The 18,990-nt window shown below is 36.4% G+C and overlaps 2 protein-coding genes across 2 annotated transcripts in view; both read left to right on the forward strand.

Moving 5' to 3' along the window:
• The window catches only part of LOC128017541 (basement membrane-specific heparan sulfate proteoglycan core protein), a 1,082,135-nt gene that overhangs the window by 881,906 nt on the left and 181,239 nt on the right, over positions 1-18,990 (forward strand). The window lies entirely within an intron of this gene.
• Positions 1,357-8,083, forward strand: LOC128017443 (fasciclin-2-like). The gene is made up of 3 exons (XM_052602842.1): positions 1,357-1,777; positions 6,336-6,434; positions 7,266-8,083. The coding sequence occupies exons 1-3, from the start codon at positions 1,372-1,374 to the stop codon at positions 7,298-7,300; spliced, it is 540 nt and encodes a 179-aa protein (XP_052458802.1). The 5' UTR covers positions 1,357-1,371; the 3' UTR covers positions 7,301-8,083.

Here is an 18,990-nt window from a genome sequence, read left to right on the forward strand (position 1 = left end):
AGTCCCTGTATCACACTGTCCTGCAGACTGGTTCCGGAATTTAATTGTCCAATTTTGTATCTTTATCATTAGTGGATATTTGCCTAATTTTAACCTGCATGCATTATTTGTTGTGTGTCGGTGCACATGTAATTTTACAAAGTTCTGCAAGCAGGGTCTCGTTTTTTTATTTTTATTACAATATTTTTTTTCTTGATCTGGATTTGTCAGTAGACCCCACACCTCATCATAGAGGTGCCACGCTGTCTGGTCTCTGTTTCCCTGAGTCTCCACTAGTGGTCTCCCTTCCCCATAGGCACCTCACCGTAGGCACTACAATTCCCACAAAGCCTTGTCTGTTCACCACAGTAATTGCACCCCTGTTAATTGCACTCAGGTGTCTTCACTTGTTAGTCATTATCCTCCCTATATTAACCAGTAACCAGTCCCGCTATATAAAAGCGGTCCATTTACCATAAGTCCCAAATTGAGTCAAAAGATTTAAGTCAGTAAAGCATATATTTTACCTTTATCTTGGTTAACATGTTTTTCAATTAGAGTATGTAATGTATAGATCTGGTCAGATGTACGGTAATTTGGTAAAAATCACATGTGTGGTGATAAAGTCTAATAGTCAAGCATTTATGATGCTACAGAATAACTTTCCCAGGTTGCAGATCACACAGATGCCAAACAGTAGTTAGTTGGATCTAATTTATCTCAGTTTTTAAAGATTGGTCTTATCAAGCCTTGATTGCAGATGTCAAGGAAGTAACCTCAGAATCACATTGAATAGTTTTAAAATGGCAAATCTCTCTATTTTTTACTTAAAAAAACAGTGGACACATATTAAATGATTTGCAACTTCCCCATCGTACCTCAATGTCTTGTTTCAACGTTAAATTCACACTTCATGCTGGAAATCACGCTCTGCTTCTGTGAATGGTAAAACCCACCTACTTTTTAATTTTTTTTTTTTTTTTTTTGGGAGGGGAGGGGGAATGCAATAATGTGCTACTTTTAAATATGAAAGTAAAGGCTAGTAAGAGGCAGCATGTGAGTCTTTCATTCAAAAGGCAGATTAATTCAAGAATGAAGCAAGTGCCTTTTTTACTGGATTATTAAATCCAGAATGAAGTGACAGATGATGATGTTAAATGATTTGCTGAAGTCTTCAGATCGTCTGCTGAAGTTGATGGAGATTCAGTGTCTCCTCATATGAGGTTGTAGTTGGAGGTGTTCAGCTCTCCTTCAGCAGGAGCTTCATTCTGCTTTCTATGACGAGTCAGAGGTGTTTGTCTGAGGACGAGACAGAGCCAGAGCCTCCAGAAAACACTGAGAGCACAAAACTGACCACAGGAACAAACCACAACATGACAAACATTATCAAATATGACAAAGTCTATGTATAATATTCATACTGTAAAAGTATATATTAATATAAAACAATATAATTATTTTCTTCAAGCATTTTATTCAGCATTTAATTCACTTTATGTTTTTATCTTAACAGTCTTACCCAAAACAGAACTGACTGTAGATTCAAAGAGTCCTGACTTCACTGGAGAGACGGCCAATCTGAAGTGTGTGATTGAGTCTAATCATACTGACTGGAGATATAAGTGGTATAAAGACAGTGCAAAGTTACAGTCGTCTGATCGTTACACTGTAAACACAGACACACTCACTATCAGAGCATTAACTACATCTGATGAGGGTCAGTACACGTGTAGAGGACAGAGAGATGAAAGACCAAACTCATCACAGGAGAGTGAACCAATAAATCTGTCTGTTAATGGTGAGTAAATAAAATAATAAACACTTACATTTACATTTAGAGATGTAACAGCCATTAAAAAGAAAAGAGATGCTCGAATGTGTGTGTGTGTGATGTGAGTGAGAAAGTGTGTCTGTTCTAGCGCGTCACACACGTGTTCAATTTATTTTATTCATATTTGAAAAAATCACTCATTCATTCATCTTTCACTTTTATCTGCGTCTGAGATGAAGTTTTTATAATATATGAGTTTTCTTGATTCAGATTTGACTGACAGACTGGTATTCTGACACGAGCTTCATGATTTCTAAACGTATCTTCACTTTATGTTGCACTTACTCTGCTTATTACACATATAAAACATACGTTTATATCCAGTAGTACCATATACATAATTGTGACCATAAAGTCTGTTGACAATGTCAATCATTGTAACATGATTACAGTAGATGGCTGTGTACAGAAGGGTGAGAGCTCTTTAAAAGTTAACAGCCTATGACTGCAAATAATTTCAAACTTTTGCCATAAGAGTCCATTTAGCAAATTATTTCATTAGTCTGAGGTTCTTTATGAGTTCTTATGAGACTGAAAGAAGCAATGTGGCCTGACATATCCAATCTTCTCAATAATAGAGTTGATAAATCAATGAAAAATAAATGCTTCATAATGATTCATAACCCATGAAACACAAAGGACAAATATGTTTCACTTTTAGAAAAGACATTTGATGGTTGCACTTTATTTTACAGTACGTGTACTTCCATGTACTTATAGTGTACTTACAGTGTATTTATCTAAGAAAGATCTGGTAATACAAGGTAACTACATGGGGTAGGGTTAGGTTTAGGGGTAGGGTCAGGGTTAGTACCTAGTTATTACATAGTTATTGTAATTACTATAATAAGTACATAGTATGTAGATGAGGAACAGGACTGTAAAATAAAGTGCTACCCATTTGATAAACCATTTGTATAGTATGGAAAATACAAACCCGTTTCCAAAAAAGTTGGGACTCTGTACAAATTGTGAGTAAAAAAGGAATGGAATAATTTACAAATCTCATAAACATATATTTTATTCACAATAGTATATAGATAATATATCAAATTTTGAAAGTGAGAAACTTTTAAATGTCATGCCAAATATTGGCTCATTTTGGCAAAAAAGTTGGGACAGGTAGCAATAAGAGGCTGGAAAAGTTACATTTACATATAGGGAACAGCTGGAGGACCAATTTACAACTTATGAGGTCAATTGGGAACATGATTTGGTATAAAAAGAGCCTCTCAGAGTGACAGTGTCTCTCAGAAGTCAAGATGGACAGAGGATCACCATTTCCCCCAATGCTGCGGCAGAAAATAGTTGAGCAATATCAGAAAGGAGTTTATCAGAGAAAAATTGCAAAGGGTTTGACGTTATCATCATCTACAGTGCATAATATCATCCAGAGATTCAGAGAATCTGGAACAATCTCTGTGTGTCAGGGTCAAGGCTAGAAAACCGTACTGGATGCCTGTGATCTTCAGCTCTTAGACGGCACTGCATCACATACAGGAATGCTACTGTAATGGAAATCACAACATGGGCTCAGGAATACTTCCAGAAAACATTGTCGGTGAACACAATACACCGTGCCACTCACAGTTGACAGCTAAAGCTCTATAGGTCAAAAAAGAAGCCATATCTAAACATGATCCAGAAGCGCAGGTGTTTTCTCTGGGCCAAGGTTCTTTTAAAATGCAGTGCGGCAAAAGTGGAAAGCTGTTCTGTGGTCAGACAAATCAAAATTTGAAGTTATTTTTGGAAAACTGGGACGCCATGTCATCCGGACTAAAGAGGACAAGGACAACCCAAGTTGTTATCAGCGCTCAGTTCAGAAGTCTGCATCTCTGATGGTATGTGGTTAAATGCAGAGGTGGAAAGAGTATAAAAATATTCTACTCAAGTAAAAGTACCATTACATTAATGAAATTTTACTTAAGTACAAGTAAAAGTACCAGCCTAAAAATCTACTCAAGCAAAAGTAAAAAGTAGCTCATTTAAGATTTACTCAGAGTAAAAATTACTTAGTTACATTTTAACAGTGGGAGTGAGTCAAAAATGGGACAGGCCAAGGGTGTTAAACTCAGTTCCTGGACGGCCACAGTCCTGCACAGTTTAGATATAACCCTAATTAAACACACCTGATCCAGCTAATCTAATCATATAGGTTTATTTGAAAACTACATGTTATGTGTGCTGGAGCAGGGTTAGAACTAAACTCTGCAGGGCTACGGCCCTCCAGGAACTGAGGCCTTGTCCACACGGAGACGGAGCTTACCCCAATCCGATCTTTTTTTTCCTCGTCTCAAGAAATATCCGCTTCCACACGAAACCGCATATTGATGTAGTATACATGCCAGAGCAGTATGTGGCACTGTAATTCTGCCACAGAGATACACTAAAAACAGAGAAGAAGACTTGGACTATGCTCATAAACCTTGCGCGTGGTACACAAACGAACATGGAACAATACATTTATTAATCAGTGTTAATGTTAGTTAATAAAAAGACAATCGTTCAGTGTTTGTTCATGTTTTTGTTGCTGTTACGTGATGTAGAGGTGTCTGACTAGGGGGGAGACGTGGGCTGATGACGCCATCGTTTCAGAAAATATACGGATTAGCCGTCCAGACGAAAACGCAAAGACGGCGCTTTCAAATTTATCCACTCTAGGACCCGGTTTCAAAAAATAGTGGTTTCACCTTGCGAAAACGCCGGATCCGTGTGGACGAAATGCCTATCCGATAAAAAAATTGTGCATATTCACAGAAACGCGTCTCCGTGTGGACGGGGCCTGAGTTTGAAACCCCTGGGATAGGCCTATTAATCTCAAACTAGTTGTTTTTAATTAAAGGAATCAGTTATTAAGAATACTAAAACATTTGGGCTGTTACCAGGCAAATCAGTATCAACAAACTCATCTTTTAATGCAGAGGAAATGCAGAAGATTCATTGGAAGTGGCATTTAGATGTATTACACTATTTGGTGCAGGACAAGAACCTGCAGTTACAAATGCATGAATAATGTTTTAAAATACCAGACATAAAATGTTGAATACTCATTTGAAATGATAAGAAATTAATTATTGAAAAAAAATCTAAAGATACTTTAAATGTGAAATTAAAATGGCCAGTATGTGTCAGCAATTCACTGTTAATAAGTGAGTCATTGCGATTGAACCGAATCATTGAAACGGTTGATTCATTCAGGAACGAAACACTGTCACGTTGCTCAGAGACGCAAAACTGTGCCTTGGTGGCTGTGTTTGGAATTATTTTCTGTTGTAGAAATAAAGCTAAAAAAGGCAATATGGTGTCTAAAATGCAAGTCTCTTAATTAACTTGTTTACTGAACTGTTATATATTTGTATGTATATATTCATAATGATTTTTGGAGGAAAAGACGGCATTATTTGTGTGATTCTGATTTAATATATGAAATTATATTAATATGTGAATTTTCTGCCCCTATATCTTCAATTTTGTGATCATTCTAAATGCATTTTAGGAGACTGAATCACACAGTGAAAGAACACACTATAAATGTGCGTGCAAATCATTAAAACAAAAATTATGATATTATCGCAGACGATATAGCACACTCCTCACCACTGTCTTTTTGGGTAATTTGTGCAAAACCTCTTGCTAAAATGTCAAAGCTTCATTTTAACCACCAATGCAACGATGCAATTATTTAGCTTACCTCTACATTCTTGCAAAGGGTTGATGTCTTGTCAAGATTTTATAAGCTGCTAGTTTGGTCTTCCTAGGCAAGTAGTACAGCTTACACTGAATAATAGAGCATACATATGGCCAGGGGTTCACTTCATTTCCTTCGAGTTAGACTTCAGAATATGACGGGGTTTCGTTTTCAGCGGTGTCTGCACCACTAACACCTGTTTTGTCCGTCTGCATCTTTCTTGTGATTTTAGCGCCAGTTTGCCCTCCTGCCCTCCTGCCCATTATTTACTGCCGTAGTTTCCAGGGAGCGATTTATTTTTATTTTTTTTAGATTAAAAAAAATTACTTTAAAAAGTATTAGTACACAAAAAAGCTACTCAATTACAGTAACGCAAGTAAATGTAATTCGTTACTTTCCACCTCTGGTTACATGAGACCATCAGTGTGAAGAAGTCAAAACTGAAACCAAGCTGTTCACACAGAACACATATTTATCACATTTTCTAGCTTAGACCGAGCTAGAATTTTATCAGTATGGTTCGTTACACACACACACACCATGAAATCATCATCTAAGAAAGAAGTACAGCATAAAGCGGGTTTTTTTTTTAAATCTCATAAGTGCACATGAGGTTAAACATACCACTCCTTCACTTTTCCTTTCTTTTCTATCCAAAGAAAAGTGAAACATCTTTCTTCCACAAAAGAAAGTCAGTCACATGTTTGAATGAATGGGTTTGAGTAAATGATGACAGAATAATCATTTAAAGGGTGAATTATTGAGCGACATTGTAGTGGGTTAAATATGACGCGGGATGAATATATACATTAATCATGTTTTTTGTGTTACGTTCAGCTCAGATTTCATTCTTCATCATCCCCGGTTTTCTTCTGGCAGCTTGTCCGTATCTGCTGGTGACAGTCGTGCTGCTTTACAAATGCTCCAGAGCGAGAGGTAACACTTCTGTCTGATCCGTCTCTCTCATCTCAATGGGCCTCATTCATCAAACCTGAGAAAATATACAAGTAAATTATGAGCAATTTGTGCATAAAACACCTTCTCAAAAACTCGGAGTTAAAAATGTCAGACTCTCTTCTTAAAACGACCAGTTGGTGGCGCTGGAAAACGCTTTGGTGGCTCAGAGGTTTTGTTCAGCTGATAAACTTTAGTTGCTCTGCTTTTGAATATCCACAGCAGCAAAGCATTCACCTACTAGTGTCTCATTTTTATAAATTATACTAAATATAAAGACGCAGTAGTCTAACCAGTAATATTGACTTCTTCATTGTTGTAGACAGAGGTTGTACAAGTAGATGTTTGTCTCTATTTGTGACTGGAGCGCTGTGTTTTACAGTTATCAACTCAGCTGCAAAAGAAATGAATAAAGAACAAAATAAAAAAGAAGGAAAGGGCAAATAATCTCGTCATTATTATGGCAGTGCATCAAAATTCAAAGTTAATTTGCACGTGTTAGAGAGCAGGTGAACATTTCTTTCATACCAACTAACATTTTCATGAATTTGAAAGTTTACGTCAGAACTGCTTTACGAATGATTTACTAAAACATTAATTCTGCTCGTGTTTCATCAATGAGACCCAATGTCTTTTTCCTCAAACAATTCACATTCAGACAAACCTTTACTCTGTCTTTTATATCTGTTATATAGATCCATATTTATCTGTAAATATTATTTGATTCATAAATCAATACCTGCAGTGGAAGCAAAACAGAAAGTGTCAAATTGAGCTGAATATAAATGTTGTATGTGTGTGTGTGTTTGACAGTTAAATCTCCTGAAGCCCAAAGGCAGTCGCTGTAACAGAGGAATAATCATCTCTTCTCCAAAGCTCAGAGTCACAGGATGCTGGAGTCTCAGGCTGAAGGCTGGAAACACACTGGACACGAGTCCATCACAAGACTAACACACACACATTCACACTCTCACTCAATCCAGTGTCTCTGATTCACCTGCGCTGTAGATTAGATTGTGAACACAACACATGGAGAACAAGAGAACTAACTCCACACAGAAAGAGCTCCTGCTCATCATCGACTCCAAAACCAGTTTCTTCATGTGTGTCAGATTCACTGGAAGCTACTGAAAGTTACCCTTTAAATACCACAAACAACAATTATAATCTCAAATTACATCTGAACAACATGCTGTTTTTATGATGCTAGATGCTTTCTGTCGTCGGAGTAAAAGGAGTTTGAGTCTAATTCTAGAAATGTCTCTTTGCTGTTAAATCTTTACTGAATTTAAGGTAAAAGTAACTTTTACAGTGTTAGTAATATTTCAAGTCAAACACTTACTGGACTGAAGCAGCTTATATTAACCTGATTATCCAAACATAACTGTATTTGTTCTTCTCTCAGTTATCATTGTGTTGTATTATATTTTCAACATTATAAGTATTTGAATATCATTTATGTAAATATTCTGTTCTAAAGATCTCATTGATTTACATTATCAGCTTTCAGAATTATATCTCCATATAACTATTATCATCTGCACCAAATTACATTTTTGCTTCGTTTGGGCCTCGGAGTAAAATTGTGTTTTTTCATCTTGAATTTGAGCTCCTCAGTTTAAGTGATTTATCCAAGAATAATCTCATAAATGTATATTTTAATTTTACATTTAACACGGTTAAGTTCATGTGCTACCCTTCAAAAAAAATAAAAAAATAAACCTTGTTCTACCGTGAGCACAAATGTACATGATCTGGAGAAAATATATAGAAAACATCACATTACGAATTAACGGTTACAGAAATGTGATATCACTATGAAACAATAACATTTTGATTATTTCTGTCACATGAGGTTCACTATTATAAAACAGATGGATTATAAAACAGCAGAAAGAAAACAGTATTCAAAATAAACTGAACACAAAGACTGACTGGTGTCTACACAACAAAATACAACAGAACCCATTATAATCAGTGATGCTGTCTACACTGTCTACACGCTGCAATGTGACACGACAAATCCTGACAGTAAACTGATGCCTCCTTCTATTTATGACGTACTGACACAAAGTACGCTTCTGGAGGCGGAGTGTAGATTAATGTGAACATGACTCGTATCCCCTAAACACAACAACCATGAAATGAAGAAGTGTAGACAATCTAGGTGTGAGACGGGCACCAATGCTCAGAATATTACAGACAAAAGAATAATGTTCAGAGTCAAGTATCATGTTTGCAATACAAGAGAACCATAATCAGTCCTTTATGGGAAGTGTGAATGTCTGTAAAACTGAAGCATGATGTGAAAAAAAAAAATACATATATTAGTGTTCATTTATTATATTAAACTGGATAAATTGTTAGGCCTTTTTATATTTAGTGTGGTGTCATGATTTACTTTTGATAAAAAACAAAGGTTTATTACTGTGTGTTCATGCAGCAGTATGGTGTTACATTTATTTGTAACACATGTATTTTGTACTTGCTACCTTATATATCTTTACTCTTTCCTTTAATATATAATAATTTAAGACTTTCTGTCTCAGTTGTTTCTCTGCGTCGCTCTTTACATAACTCCATGTCGTCGACACCAAGCTTCGTTACTATTTCTTTCTATTTCTGTTTTCTCTGAATCTTACAGGTGTGGATATATCTGTGCAGCTCAGCTATTCCACACTCCGGTGTATTATTCATGTTTCTAGAGACGAGGAGATGTTGTTCTCTCTTTCCTGACTTCTGCTGAACCAGTTTCAGAACACACTCAGTGATTGTGTAACCGTCACGGACCAATAGAAACTCAAAGGTGTTTAGGAGAAGAAACTAACTCCTCCAGAAAGTTCAATTTGGTCGAACTGTCGAAACAAACTCAAAACAAACTTCGTTTAGGTCTGATTTTGTTCGAAATGTCAGTTCTTTCTTTGGTTTCGTCTGAAGTAAATTGGGGCCTTAACGCTACATTGTCACCTAGTTGGAGACACTCAATGCTAAGAAAATAAACTGCCTTTTACTCTCACAATGAACTTATCATATTGGTTTGCTACATTCATAACAATGGAATTTACTGAATAACGTGGAATTTCATGGAATTAGTCTTATTTTTGATGAATAAATTAAAACTGGTCAATACAATTAAATCAAATCCCAATATAGACTAGTGTTTGTGAATATTAAACTGCAAAAATCTATTTTATATAACGAATTATGTTCTGCATGTTAATTTGTTTACCAGAAAATATACAAAATAGAATTTGTGAAGAAAATAGTATTCATTATTATTATTTATTCATTTTAGAGGTTTACGTTTGGAAAAGCTGTGCCTGTCTCTGTTGGTTTGGCAGTAAAGCTTGCTTCTACACAGTTACCTTGTTTATTTCATAATTCAACTTATATATGTTTAGTTATATTTGTGTTGTAATTTCTAATAAGTGAAGTTTACTGTTAAGTGCACTGATGTCAGACTCATTTTGAATAATAAAGTTTATTGTTAAATTGTTAAATATCCTGCTTCCATTACATAGGCCTGTTTGTCAAATAGTGACAAGTGTTTGATCACATTCGAGTTATCATTGCAAAAAAAATGGTTTATGCTTATACTCTATTCTATATACAGTAGCAGTCAAAATTTGGACATATTCCATACCATTTTTCATCCGCTTTCTTCTTTCCACACTTTCCCAGACCTGGAAGTTACTTGAATCAAATCCCATACATTTCCAAACCCCACAGGAATCCTGCAAACACTACTGTTAAACAATTATTACTAAACAGAAGTTATTGGTGCTCCTCTGATTGAACAGAAAGAGCTCTTCTCCAGATGATGTGGTGCTCTTAAAGAGTCTTCGGGTTCGTTGATGATGTTGGTGTATTTGGTCCCGGTCTTTGTTCCTCAGACACGGCATGTTTGTCCAGTTCTCCGGCAGCAGCAGACGCACGGCGGTCTGGATCTCTCTCGGTGTGATGCTGGAGAGACACGAGACGAGACGAGACTCACCGGAGATGTGCTCGAAGATGTCGCTGATGAAAGAGTTCATGATGAACATCGTCTCGGAGGAGATTCCGGTGTCAGGATGAAGCTGCTTCAGCTCTTTATACACGTAGATCGTGTAGCTCTCCTTCCTGGATCTCTTGCGCTTCTCTCCTCCTTTATCTGCTCTCTTACTGACGGCCTTCATTGAGCCCTTCTTGGGCGCTGACCTCACTGATACAGATAAAACCATCATACATGTCTTTAACAATATCATTATTTTTATGACAACATGGGAGTTTTAATTCACTGCTCTATGTAAATTTCTGAAGGGAAAACAGCGGTCTGTGATTGCGTGTCTCCATTGACCAACCCACAGAATGATCTCATTGGCCACATTAGAGCCAATCAGAGGCTTTCAAATGTTAATCCCGCCCACCACCTCATGCTTTACATCTTTTTTTTTTCTATTAACATTTTGTCAAAATACAATTTTAAGACGTAAACCAAGTTGAATCAATATACAGCTTCATAAATCAGATCTTAACAAGGAGAACAAGATAAGAGACAGGAAATAATATATATATTTATATATATATATATATATATATATATATATATATATATATATATATATATATATATATATATATATATAAACAGATACATAATTGAAAAACACTTAAGGGTCTGCATTAAAGTTAAAATAATGAAATAATTTGATTGTTTTGTTTAACTTGTTGTTCTTTTTTTTCAATGCTGCTCCAATATTTTTTAAGGTCTGTTATTCTGAAATTGTAAAAGGAGGGTTTGTTTCTTTGCCAAATCATTTTGTGCAGATAATATTTAACTAAAATAATAATTAAGTTAATTACATAGTTTTAATTGGCCGATAAATTTGTCTCAGTGACTATAAGAAGTATTTCAAATTTACTTAGAGAAATATTATTTTTTATCATTTGGGAAATAAATCTTTGTAAATGGGACCAAAAGGAAGCTACAAGGGGACAATCAACAAAAACATGCTCAATGATTTCTCCTTCACAGCCACAGAATGTACAAAAGTTACACACAGTTGGAAAAAAAGTACAGATGTTTGCTTTTGAAGGGTAATATCTGTGAACAATTTTGAATAAAACTTCTTTAATTTTATTTCCAATAACATACTGGTGAGGTAGCAGGAAGATCATGTTCCATAATTTCTTGTCCAGTAAAGTCCATCGGTGTTTACATATAGGAGTACTGGCAGGATCAAGTCTGTTTCTAATAAAAGTATTGTTACTTATCTCTGATCTGTGAGTGGAATGCCAGAAATAGTAGGAGAATCGACTTACAGATAGAGAAGTATCTGTCTGTATGCTCTTTACATCTATCATCTTCGTCAGATCCTGTTCCTTTGATTGATTTCTCGCTTTTTTTTCGGAAAGAGATAATAAGTGAAATATTGTGAACCAGCAGCAAAGTCCTGCATTTCATCTTCCGAAACATATTTACGATTAATTTCACAAACACACACTCTCTGAATAAAGAGACAGAAGAGAACGGGAGTTTATACTTCGCTAACGGACCTAAGTGAAACCACAATCATGGTGGTCAGTTCTCAGCATGAAAAACCACAACTGTAGTTCATCATTAACATATGAACATGTTCCTCTAACACGTGACACTCAGAAAGTGTGTTCGGTCTTCATTTTGAACAACATATTTATTGTTTCTTAATATACTTCATACACATACTTGCCGCTGGTTCACTTTAACTGAACTGAGTTTGGTTCATTTAAAATATACTTCATGTGGAAACACACTAAGTGTTCAGATTATTTTCGTGGCTATATATAAAGTCACAATTAACCCTTTAGTGTTCCCAGTCAAAAAAGGCCTGCCTATTAAAATTGCTTGTAAATCTCTTATTATGCTATATTATCACAAAAATCACAAGAGTGTCTTCAATTAGGTAATCAATAATATTATTATTGTTTTTCATTTTTTCTTTATATATATATATATATATATATGTGGATATTTTTTTTCAGTAAGCAATAAAATATGAAAATAATTTGCACTGTTTATCACACTATAGTGTGCATTAGGGTCAGATCAACAATGACTGCAATCAATCTTAAAAATAATGCAAAGTCTGTCACAATTGAAAGAAAACAAGCTGACAAAAATATTGAATCTAATATTTGGTGATATAGAGCATAATGTGAGATTCATAAGCTATTTTTTACAAGCCGGTCAATTTTGACCTGGTACACTGAAAGTGTAACACAGAGGGGGGAAATGTTTTACAAAAACATGCACGAAAAAATGTTGTGAAGTTGTTAACAAGCAGGGGAAATGTGTGAGCAAAGTCAGTAAGTTTTATTTCAATGTAATAACATTAACTTGCCTATTTGAAAAAATAAAAAATAAATAAGTAAATAAATAGATCTCAGAATGTCCTGAACACAAGATGAGGCTGGAGTCAAAGTTTTCAGTCAAAGAGGAAGTGAGGCATCGCATTAATGTTCATATGTTCATTGCTTGTAATTACAAGTTGCAAGTGTTTTACTACATAAATGATGTATATATGTAACTGGATAAATATTCTAGATGAGGTTTCTTTAAGTAAATCCTGCTGTGATGTGATCGCGCTTCCTATTGGCCGCTGGTGGCGCTATAGCGCGCGGAGTTCGAATGAACTGCAGCAGAGCTAGAGAGAACTACTGTGGGTGAGTCCTTTCTGTTGCAGCTCCACATTAAAAGTAAAACATGTTGGTTTCATATTGAATGTCAGATGATGTATGCTAGGGATTGCACACAGTGGACATAAATTGATTTTAGAGTGTGTTTTCTGTTCATATTTCTGGATATTTTGATAGTTTTATTTCTGTTGAACTCCATAATCTTTTAATGTGCGCCATTTTTCCATGTGCTTTCTAATCAACTGAAATCTTTTCTTGAACAGATGGAGCTGTATTATTAGCATGACTCACTATTCTCTTCTTTCCACTGCTCTGTGTGCAGGTAATTGTTTTCATAAAGCATTTAAGAATTTACAGGGTTTAGAAAATGTTTATTGCAAACTGTATTTTGTAGAGCACTCAGTTCGCTGTCTTAATGTTTTCCATTTAATTTTATTCTACAGTTAAAATAAAATGGATTACCTTACCGCTTATCGATTTAAACATTAAAGCATCCAAACACAAGACGCGGAAAAACTGAACAGAGTTAGCTGGTTACTCGCGCGCTGTATTCGGTGCGGAGAGAGAGAGAGAGAGCGAGAGAGTCGCATATCACGGACAGCGACACTGAACCGAGCTCTCTTCTGCGAAGTTCTCCTCGAAGTCTATCCTGCACCTGAACGAAGAAATACAAATAAATATCATTAATTTTTATGACAACATGGGAGTTTTTTATTCACTTCTCTATGTTAATTTCTAAAGGGGAAAATGGCTGTTTGTGATTGCGTGTCTCCATTGACCGACCCACAGAATGATTTCATTGGCCACATTAGAGCCAATCAGAGGCTTTGAAATGTTAATCCCGCCCACCACCTCATGCTTTACATCTGTCATCTACATCAGATCCTGTTCCTTTGATTGATTTGTAGCATTTTTTTTCAGAAAGAGATAATAAATTAAATATTGTGAACCAGCAGCAAAGTCCTTTACCGCATTTTCCTCTTCCGAAACATACTTGATTAATTTCACAAACTCTCTGAGAACGGGAATTTACACTTCGCTAACGGACCTAAGTGAAACCACAATCATGGGCGGTTCTTCTAAACGTCACTCGTTATGTCAAATCCGAGTCCAGCTACAAGACATTCTCTTAAAAGAGTAAAGTGTGCATTGATCATCAATTGATTATTGTAGAATAATATATGACTCAGCATCAGCTTCATTACTTACTAAGATAGAGGAGATTCAGAACCAAGTCCTTGAATATGTTGTGATCTTTTAGATCCTCTGCTGTGACAGCTTTGCAGGGAGAAACCTTTTCTTTTCAGAAAGTTTTACAGTGAGTTGAAAAAATCCAACCAACAACAGTTGTGATCTGTTCTGATTCATATTCTGCATTTACAAGTGGAAGATCAGAATCTAGAAAATATATATTAATAGAAGTACTGCAAGTACAGTACTGGGCCTGTAGCGATGAGGCTTCTTCACACCGCTGGTAGCCGGAGCGCTATGATATTACTATGATATTACTATGATATTACTATGATATTACTATGATATTACTATGATATTACTATGATATTACGCAGTGCCTGAAAATAGGTTTATTGGAAGTTACCTAGCTGGGACTATTTTCAGGAGCTGTGTTATATCATTGCGCCTGCTGGACCATGGTATGGCAGAAAAGTTATTTGATGGGAAGTTGTGGCCTAATGGTTAGAGAGTCGGACTCGCAATCAAAAGGTTGTAAGTTCGAGTCTCTGGCCGGCAGGAATTGTGGGTGGGGGGTAGTGCATGTACAGTTCTCTCTCCACCTTCAATACCACGACTTAGGTGCCCTTGAGCAAGTCACTGAACCCCCAACTGCTCCCCGGGCCGCATTATTAATGGCTACCCACTACTCCAGGTGTGTGTTCACAGTGTGTGTGTGTTCACTGCTGTGTGTGTGAACTTTGGATGGGTTAAAAGCAGAGCACAGATTCTGAGTATGGGTTAACATACTTGGCCGTATGTGATGTCACTGAATGAGAGTATAGTTCCTAGTCATATCGGCCTAAAAAAATCACAACTTTAAATTTTCTGTCGGTCTTAGTACACGATGTAACTACAGAAGAGTCAAGTCTTAAATAGGAAAAAATATAGAAACTCTTTGTTCTTTTTTGAGCGAGATGCTTACGGTCTAATCAGATTCAATGATCTATGCTAAGCTAAGCTAAAAGTGCTACCGCCAGACCTTGACATCGGCTGAATGGATTTGAAAACAGTAAAACTCAACTGTTTAACTCTAGGGGAGTTGGAAAATTAGCCTGTCATTTTTTTTTTTTTTTTAATGGTGTTCCTTTAAGAAAAAAATCTGTATCTGAGTGAATACATGACACTGATAAACTCACACTTTATTGTCTTTTTGCACTTCCTGTAAATTACCCTAATAATCAGTGTTGAAAGATATCGCGAGACAAATAAGCAACCAGGCCTGTGAAAACAAGCCCAAAACAATTGACTATTTACTACGGAGCCCCCCCTAGGTTCTGGGAAGTGAAAAATAAACTGTGCACGGTTTTACAATCCATGGGGACAGATTTTAAACTGTGGGTACATGTTTTCAATTTGCATCCTCCAATTTACAAAACTGCACATGGTACAGTTTATTTATTTTTCTCCCCCTGAGCTTCAGGACAATGACCACAAGAGGGAGCTAAACCACCTTTTAACATCATTTAACATTAGAAAAGTGATGGGATATCAAATATAGACTGACGTACCAAGTACATTTTATACACAGTAAGCATCTGATAATTACAATTTACACACACAAATAAATATCATCCTGAATTCACAAATTCTTTATTTATTATTGCAAGGACTGCAGAAGATCCCATTTTTATATAACTATAACCCAGAAACAAGAGAAATTACTGATGATCTTAGTGTCCAGCAATAAAGTATCTCCTGCTCTGATGAGCAAATAAGTGATTTAGAAAAGACTTAAATAAAATAAACTGGTTTAAAAACCATTCCGGTCAAAACCATTTGAAAAGGTGAGGATGAGGCTTGGTCTAAAACATTTTTCTTAAGACTCATAACACTTTAGCCTCATATATATGAAGAATAACACCACATTATCTTTCAAGTTGCTTCAGGTACCAAAGTGAACCCATGAAATATCAGAAAATATCTTAAATATCCTGAAACATTCAACATGTTTTTCTTCTACATCCAGACATTCTTGATGGCCCACATTCAAACAAGAACATAATAAAACCATATAAATAATCAAAACAAACGTGTGAGAAATGATAATGTAACTATCCTCTTGTTTAGTTGAGGAGTGCGTGGGGACCCAAAGAGGGTCAATCAAAGTAAAATGTCAAAGTGTGCATGAGTTTAAGACGCCACAGGACAGAGCTTGTGCTGCAGAAAGAAAAGGTAAGATTTTCTAACGAGGGATAAGGTCAAATTATACTTCAGCTATAACACTATACCTAGGATTCCCTAAATCCTATTAAATATTACAGTACTTTGAGGATTATCATCATTCATCAAAAACAACTTTCCTTCTTAGCATCATATCCTGGCTCTAATAAAAAAGATACAGTAACAGTGCTTATCTTAATTCAAATTCATCTTCACTATCTTCATCTGCATCCGTCTCCCTGCTCTCTGATGCTCCTCTCACAGAGTACATGAGACTATTGAAACACTGGAACATCTCTTGACTTGGGACAAAGTCCTTGTCTGCTCAGTCTGTATCTTATGTGGAGTATGCTGCTGAGAGTTTCTTGTCCCATTCTGTTCCTCAGTTTGGACTTGACCAGGCTCATCTGTGAGAAAACTCGTTCTACATCAGCATTTCTCAAAGGCATCACAAGCAACGACAGAGAAAAGAGGGCAAGTGTTTTGAAAGTGTGGTCTTCACTGCTGTCTTTGTAATTGAGCACTTCAACCTAAAAGTCCTCTGCCTGGCTGTCCTCCTTGTTTGTCAGGTCTCAGCATTCTGGAGATGAAGCAGCGAAAGAAAAGAAGCACAGACTCCAACATTTAGATTGGATTGCCCCTGTCCTGCTGGAACAGCTTGTTGATCCTGTTGAATTCTTGTAGAAAAGGCATTAAAAACAGCAGGTACAGTTTGTTAACAGTAACAGATAATGTTATATGTAGCACCATTACTTCAAACGAGTTATACTTGAAGCCTGCCCTCTGAGAAATCCTGAAAACGTTGTTATAAATTGAAGCAACACCTCCACCTTTGCCTTTTAGACGCGGCTCGTGTTTATAACAATAATCTTGGGGGGTGGACTCATTTAAAATAATGTAATCATCAGGTTTTAGCCAGGTTTCTGTCAAACAGAGCACATCTATATTATGATCAGTTATCATATTATTTACAAAAAGTGTTTTCGTAGAAATGGATCTGATATTCAATAAGCCAAGCTTTATCATTTGTTTATCCGTTGTGCATTTGTTTTTTATTTGTTGCACCTCAATTAAATTGTTAACCTTAACTTGGTTTGGACATTTTTTTTGTATTTTCTAGTTCGGGGAACAGACACAGTCTCTATAGTGTGATATCTAGGTGAAAGAGTCTCTATGTGCTGAGAATTAGCTGACCTCTGTGACGGGAGGCAGCTAGCAGACGGTCGGTTTAGCCAGACTGTCTGCTTCCTGACCTGGGCCCCAGTTAGTCAAGTATAAACACTAAGACTATATGCCATATTTCTAGACAGAAGAGTGGCGCCACCCCAGGAGGGATGAAGACCATCTCTTTTCAACAGGTCAGGTCTGCCCCAAAAGCTCGTCCAATTGTCTATGAAACCTATGTTATGCTGTGGGCACCACTTAGACATCCAGCCATTAAGTGATGACAATCTGCTATGCATCTCGTCACCACGGTAAGCAGGGAGGGGACCAGAGCATATTACAGTGTCTGACATCGTGCTTGCAAGTTCACACACCTCTTTAAAGTTATTTTTAGTGATCTCCGACTGGCGAAGTTGAACATCATTAGCGCCGGCATGAATAACAATCTTATTGTATTTACGTTTAGCATTTGCCAGCACAGAGATAAACTGTACATGTGGCAAGAAGTGCAAATAACAATAGCAGGAGAAGCCATTACTCACCGTGCTTGATGAAATATTCTTACTGCAGTTGTTTGATGAACTTGTGAAAAACTGGAGCGAGAGAGAGGAGAGGAGAAAAGAAAACGCTAATGACAAGCTAACGAGTGCTAACGCTTTGCAGGTGTACTGCACTCACGGAAAAGTGAACTATCAAAGTTAATCTGATAAGATTGATCGATAATATCAGAAATATGGTGTGAATTAAGTTATATTTTACCACTTAAAACAAACAAACAAACAAACAGACAGTGATAGTAAGATAAAGATTCTAGAGAAAAAATAAAACAAAAACAGCTACACGGAGCTACGATTAGCTACCGAAGGCCAACAGAAAGTAGAGAAAACACTGTCCAACAGCGACACCCGCAGGCAGCATTTTGCATCTTGAATCTCAATTCGTAAAAAAGCTGAGTCTTAGCTCATTTTCAAGAAACATCTAAAGACTCATCTTTTTCACCTACACTTAACCAACTAACACTAGCACTTCTCCTTTTCTTGTCTTTTAATTTAGAAAAAAAAAAAAAAAACTGGCTATGCGTTCTGTACTGGACTAACTGAGACTTGTCATGGCACTTGTATACTGTTGTTGTTGTTGTTGTTCTCTTCTTGACCCGACTGCTTCTATTGTTCTCATTTGTAAGTCGCTTTGGATAAAAGCGTCTGCTAAATGATTAAATGTAAATGTAAATATTGCGGGAGAACTTGCATTATAATAGTAGTAATAATAGCAATCATATCTGCCCTGAAACTGCGTCAGCAACCGGGTCCTTTTTAGACTTCTGGGT

Source organism: Carassius gibelio, chromosome A7 (genome assembly GCF_023724105.1).
Source record: "Carassius gibelio isolate Cgi1373 ecotype wild population from Czech Republic chromosome A7, carGib1.2-hapl.c, whole genome shotgun sequence".
Lineage (NCBI taxonomy): Eukaryota > Metazoa > Chordata > Actinopteri > Cypriniformes > Cyprinidae > Carassius > Carassius gibelio.

What these genes read in the sequence shown, in the direction of transcription:
- LOC128017443 (XM_052602842.1), top strand. Translation starts at nt 1,372, where the DNA reads ATGACAAAGTCTATGTATAATATTCATACTGTAAAAGTATATATTAAT. An exon ending in AATAAATCTGTCTGTTAATG is followed by an intron (nt 1,778 to 6,335) that starts GTGAGTAAATAA and finishes TGTTACGTTCAG; the next exon opens with CTCAGATTTCATTCTTCATC. An exon ending in CAAATGCTCCAGAGCGAGAG is followed by an intron (nt 6,435 to 7,265) that starts GTAACACTTCTG and finishes TGTGTTTGACAG; the next exon opens with TTAAATCTCCTGAAGCCCAA.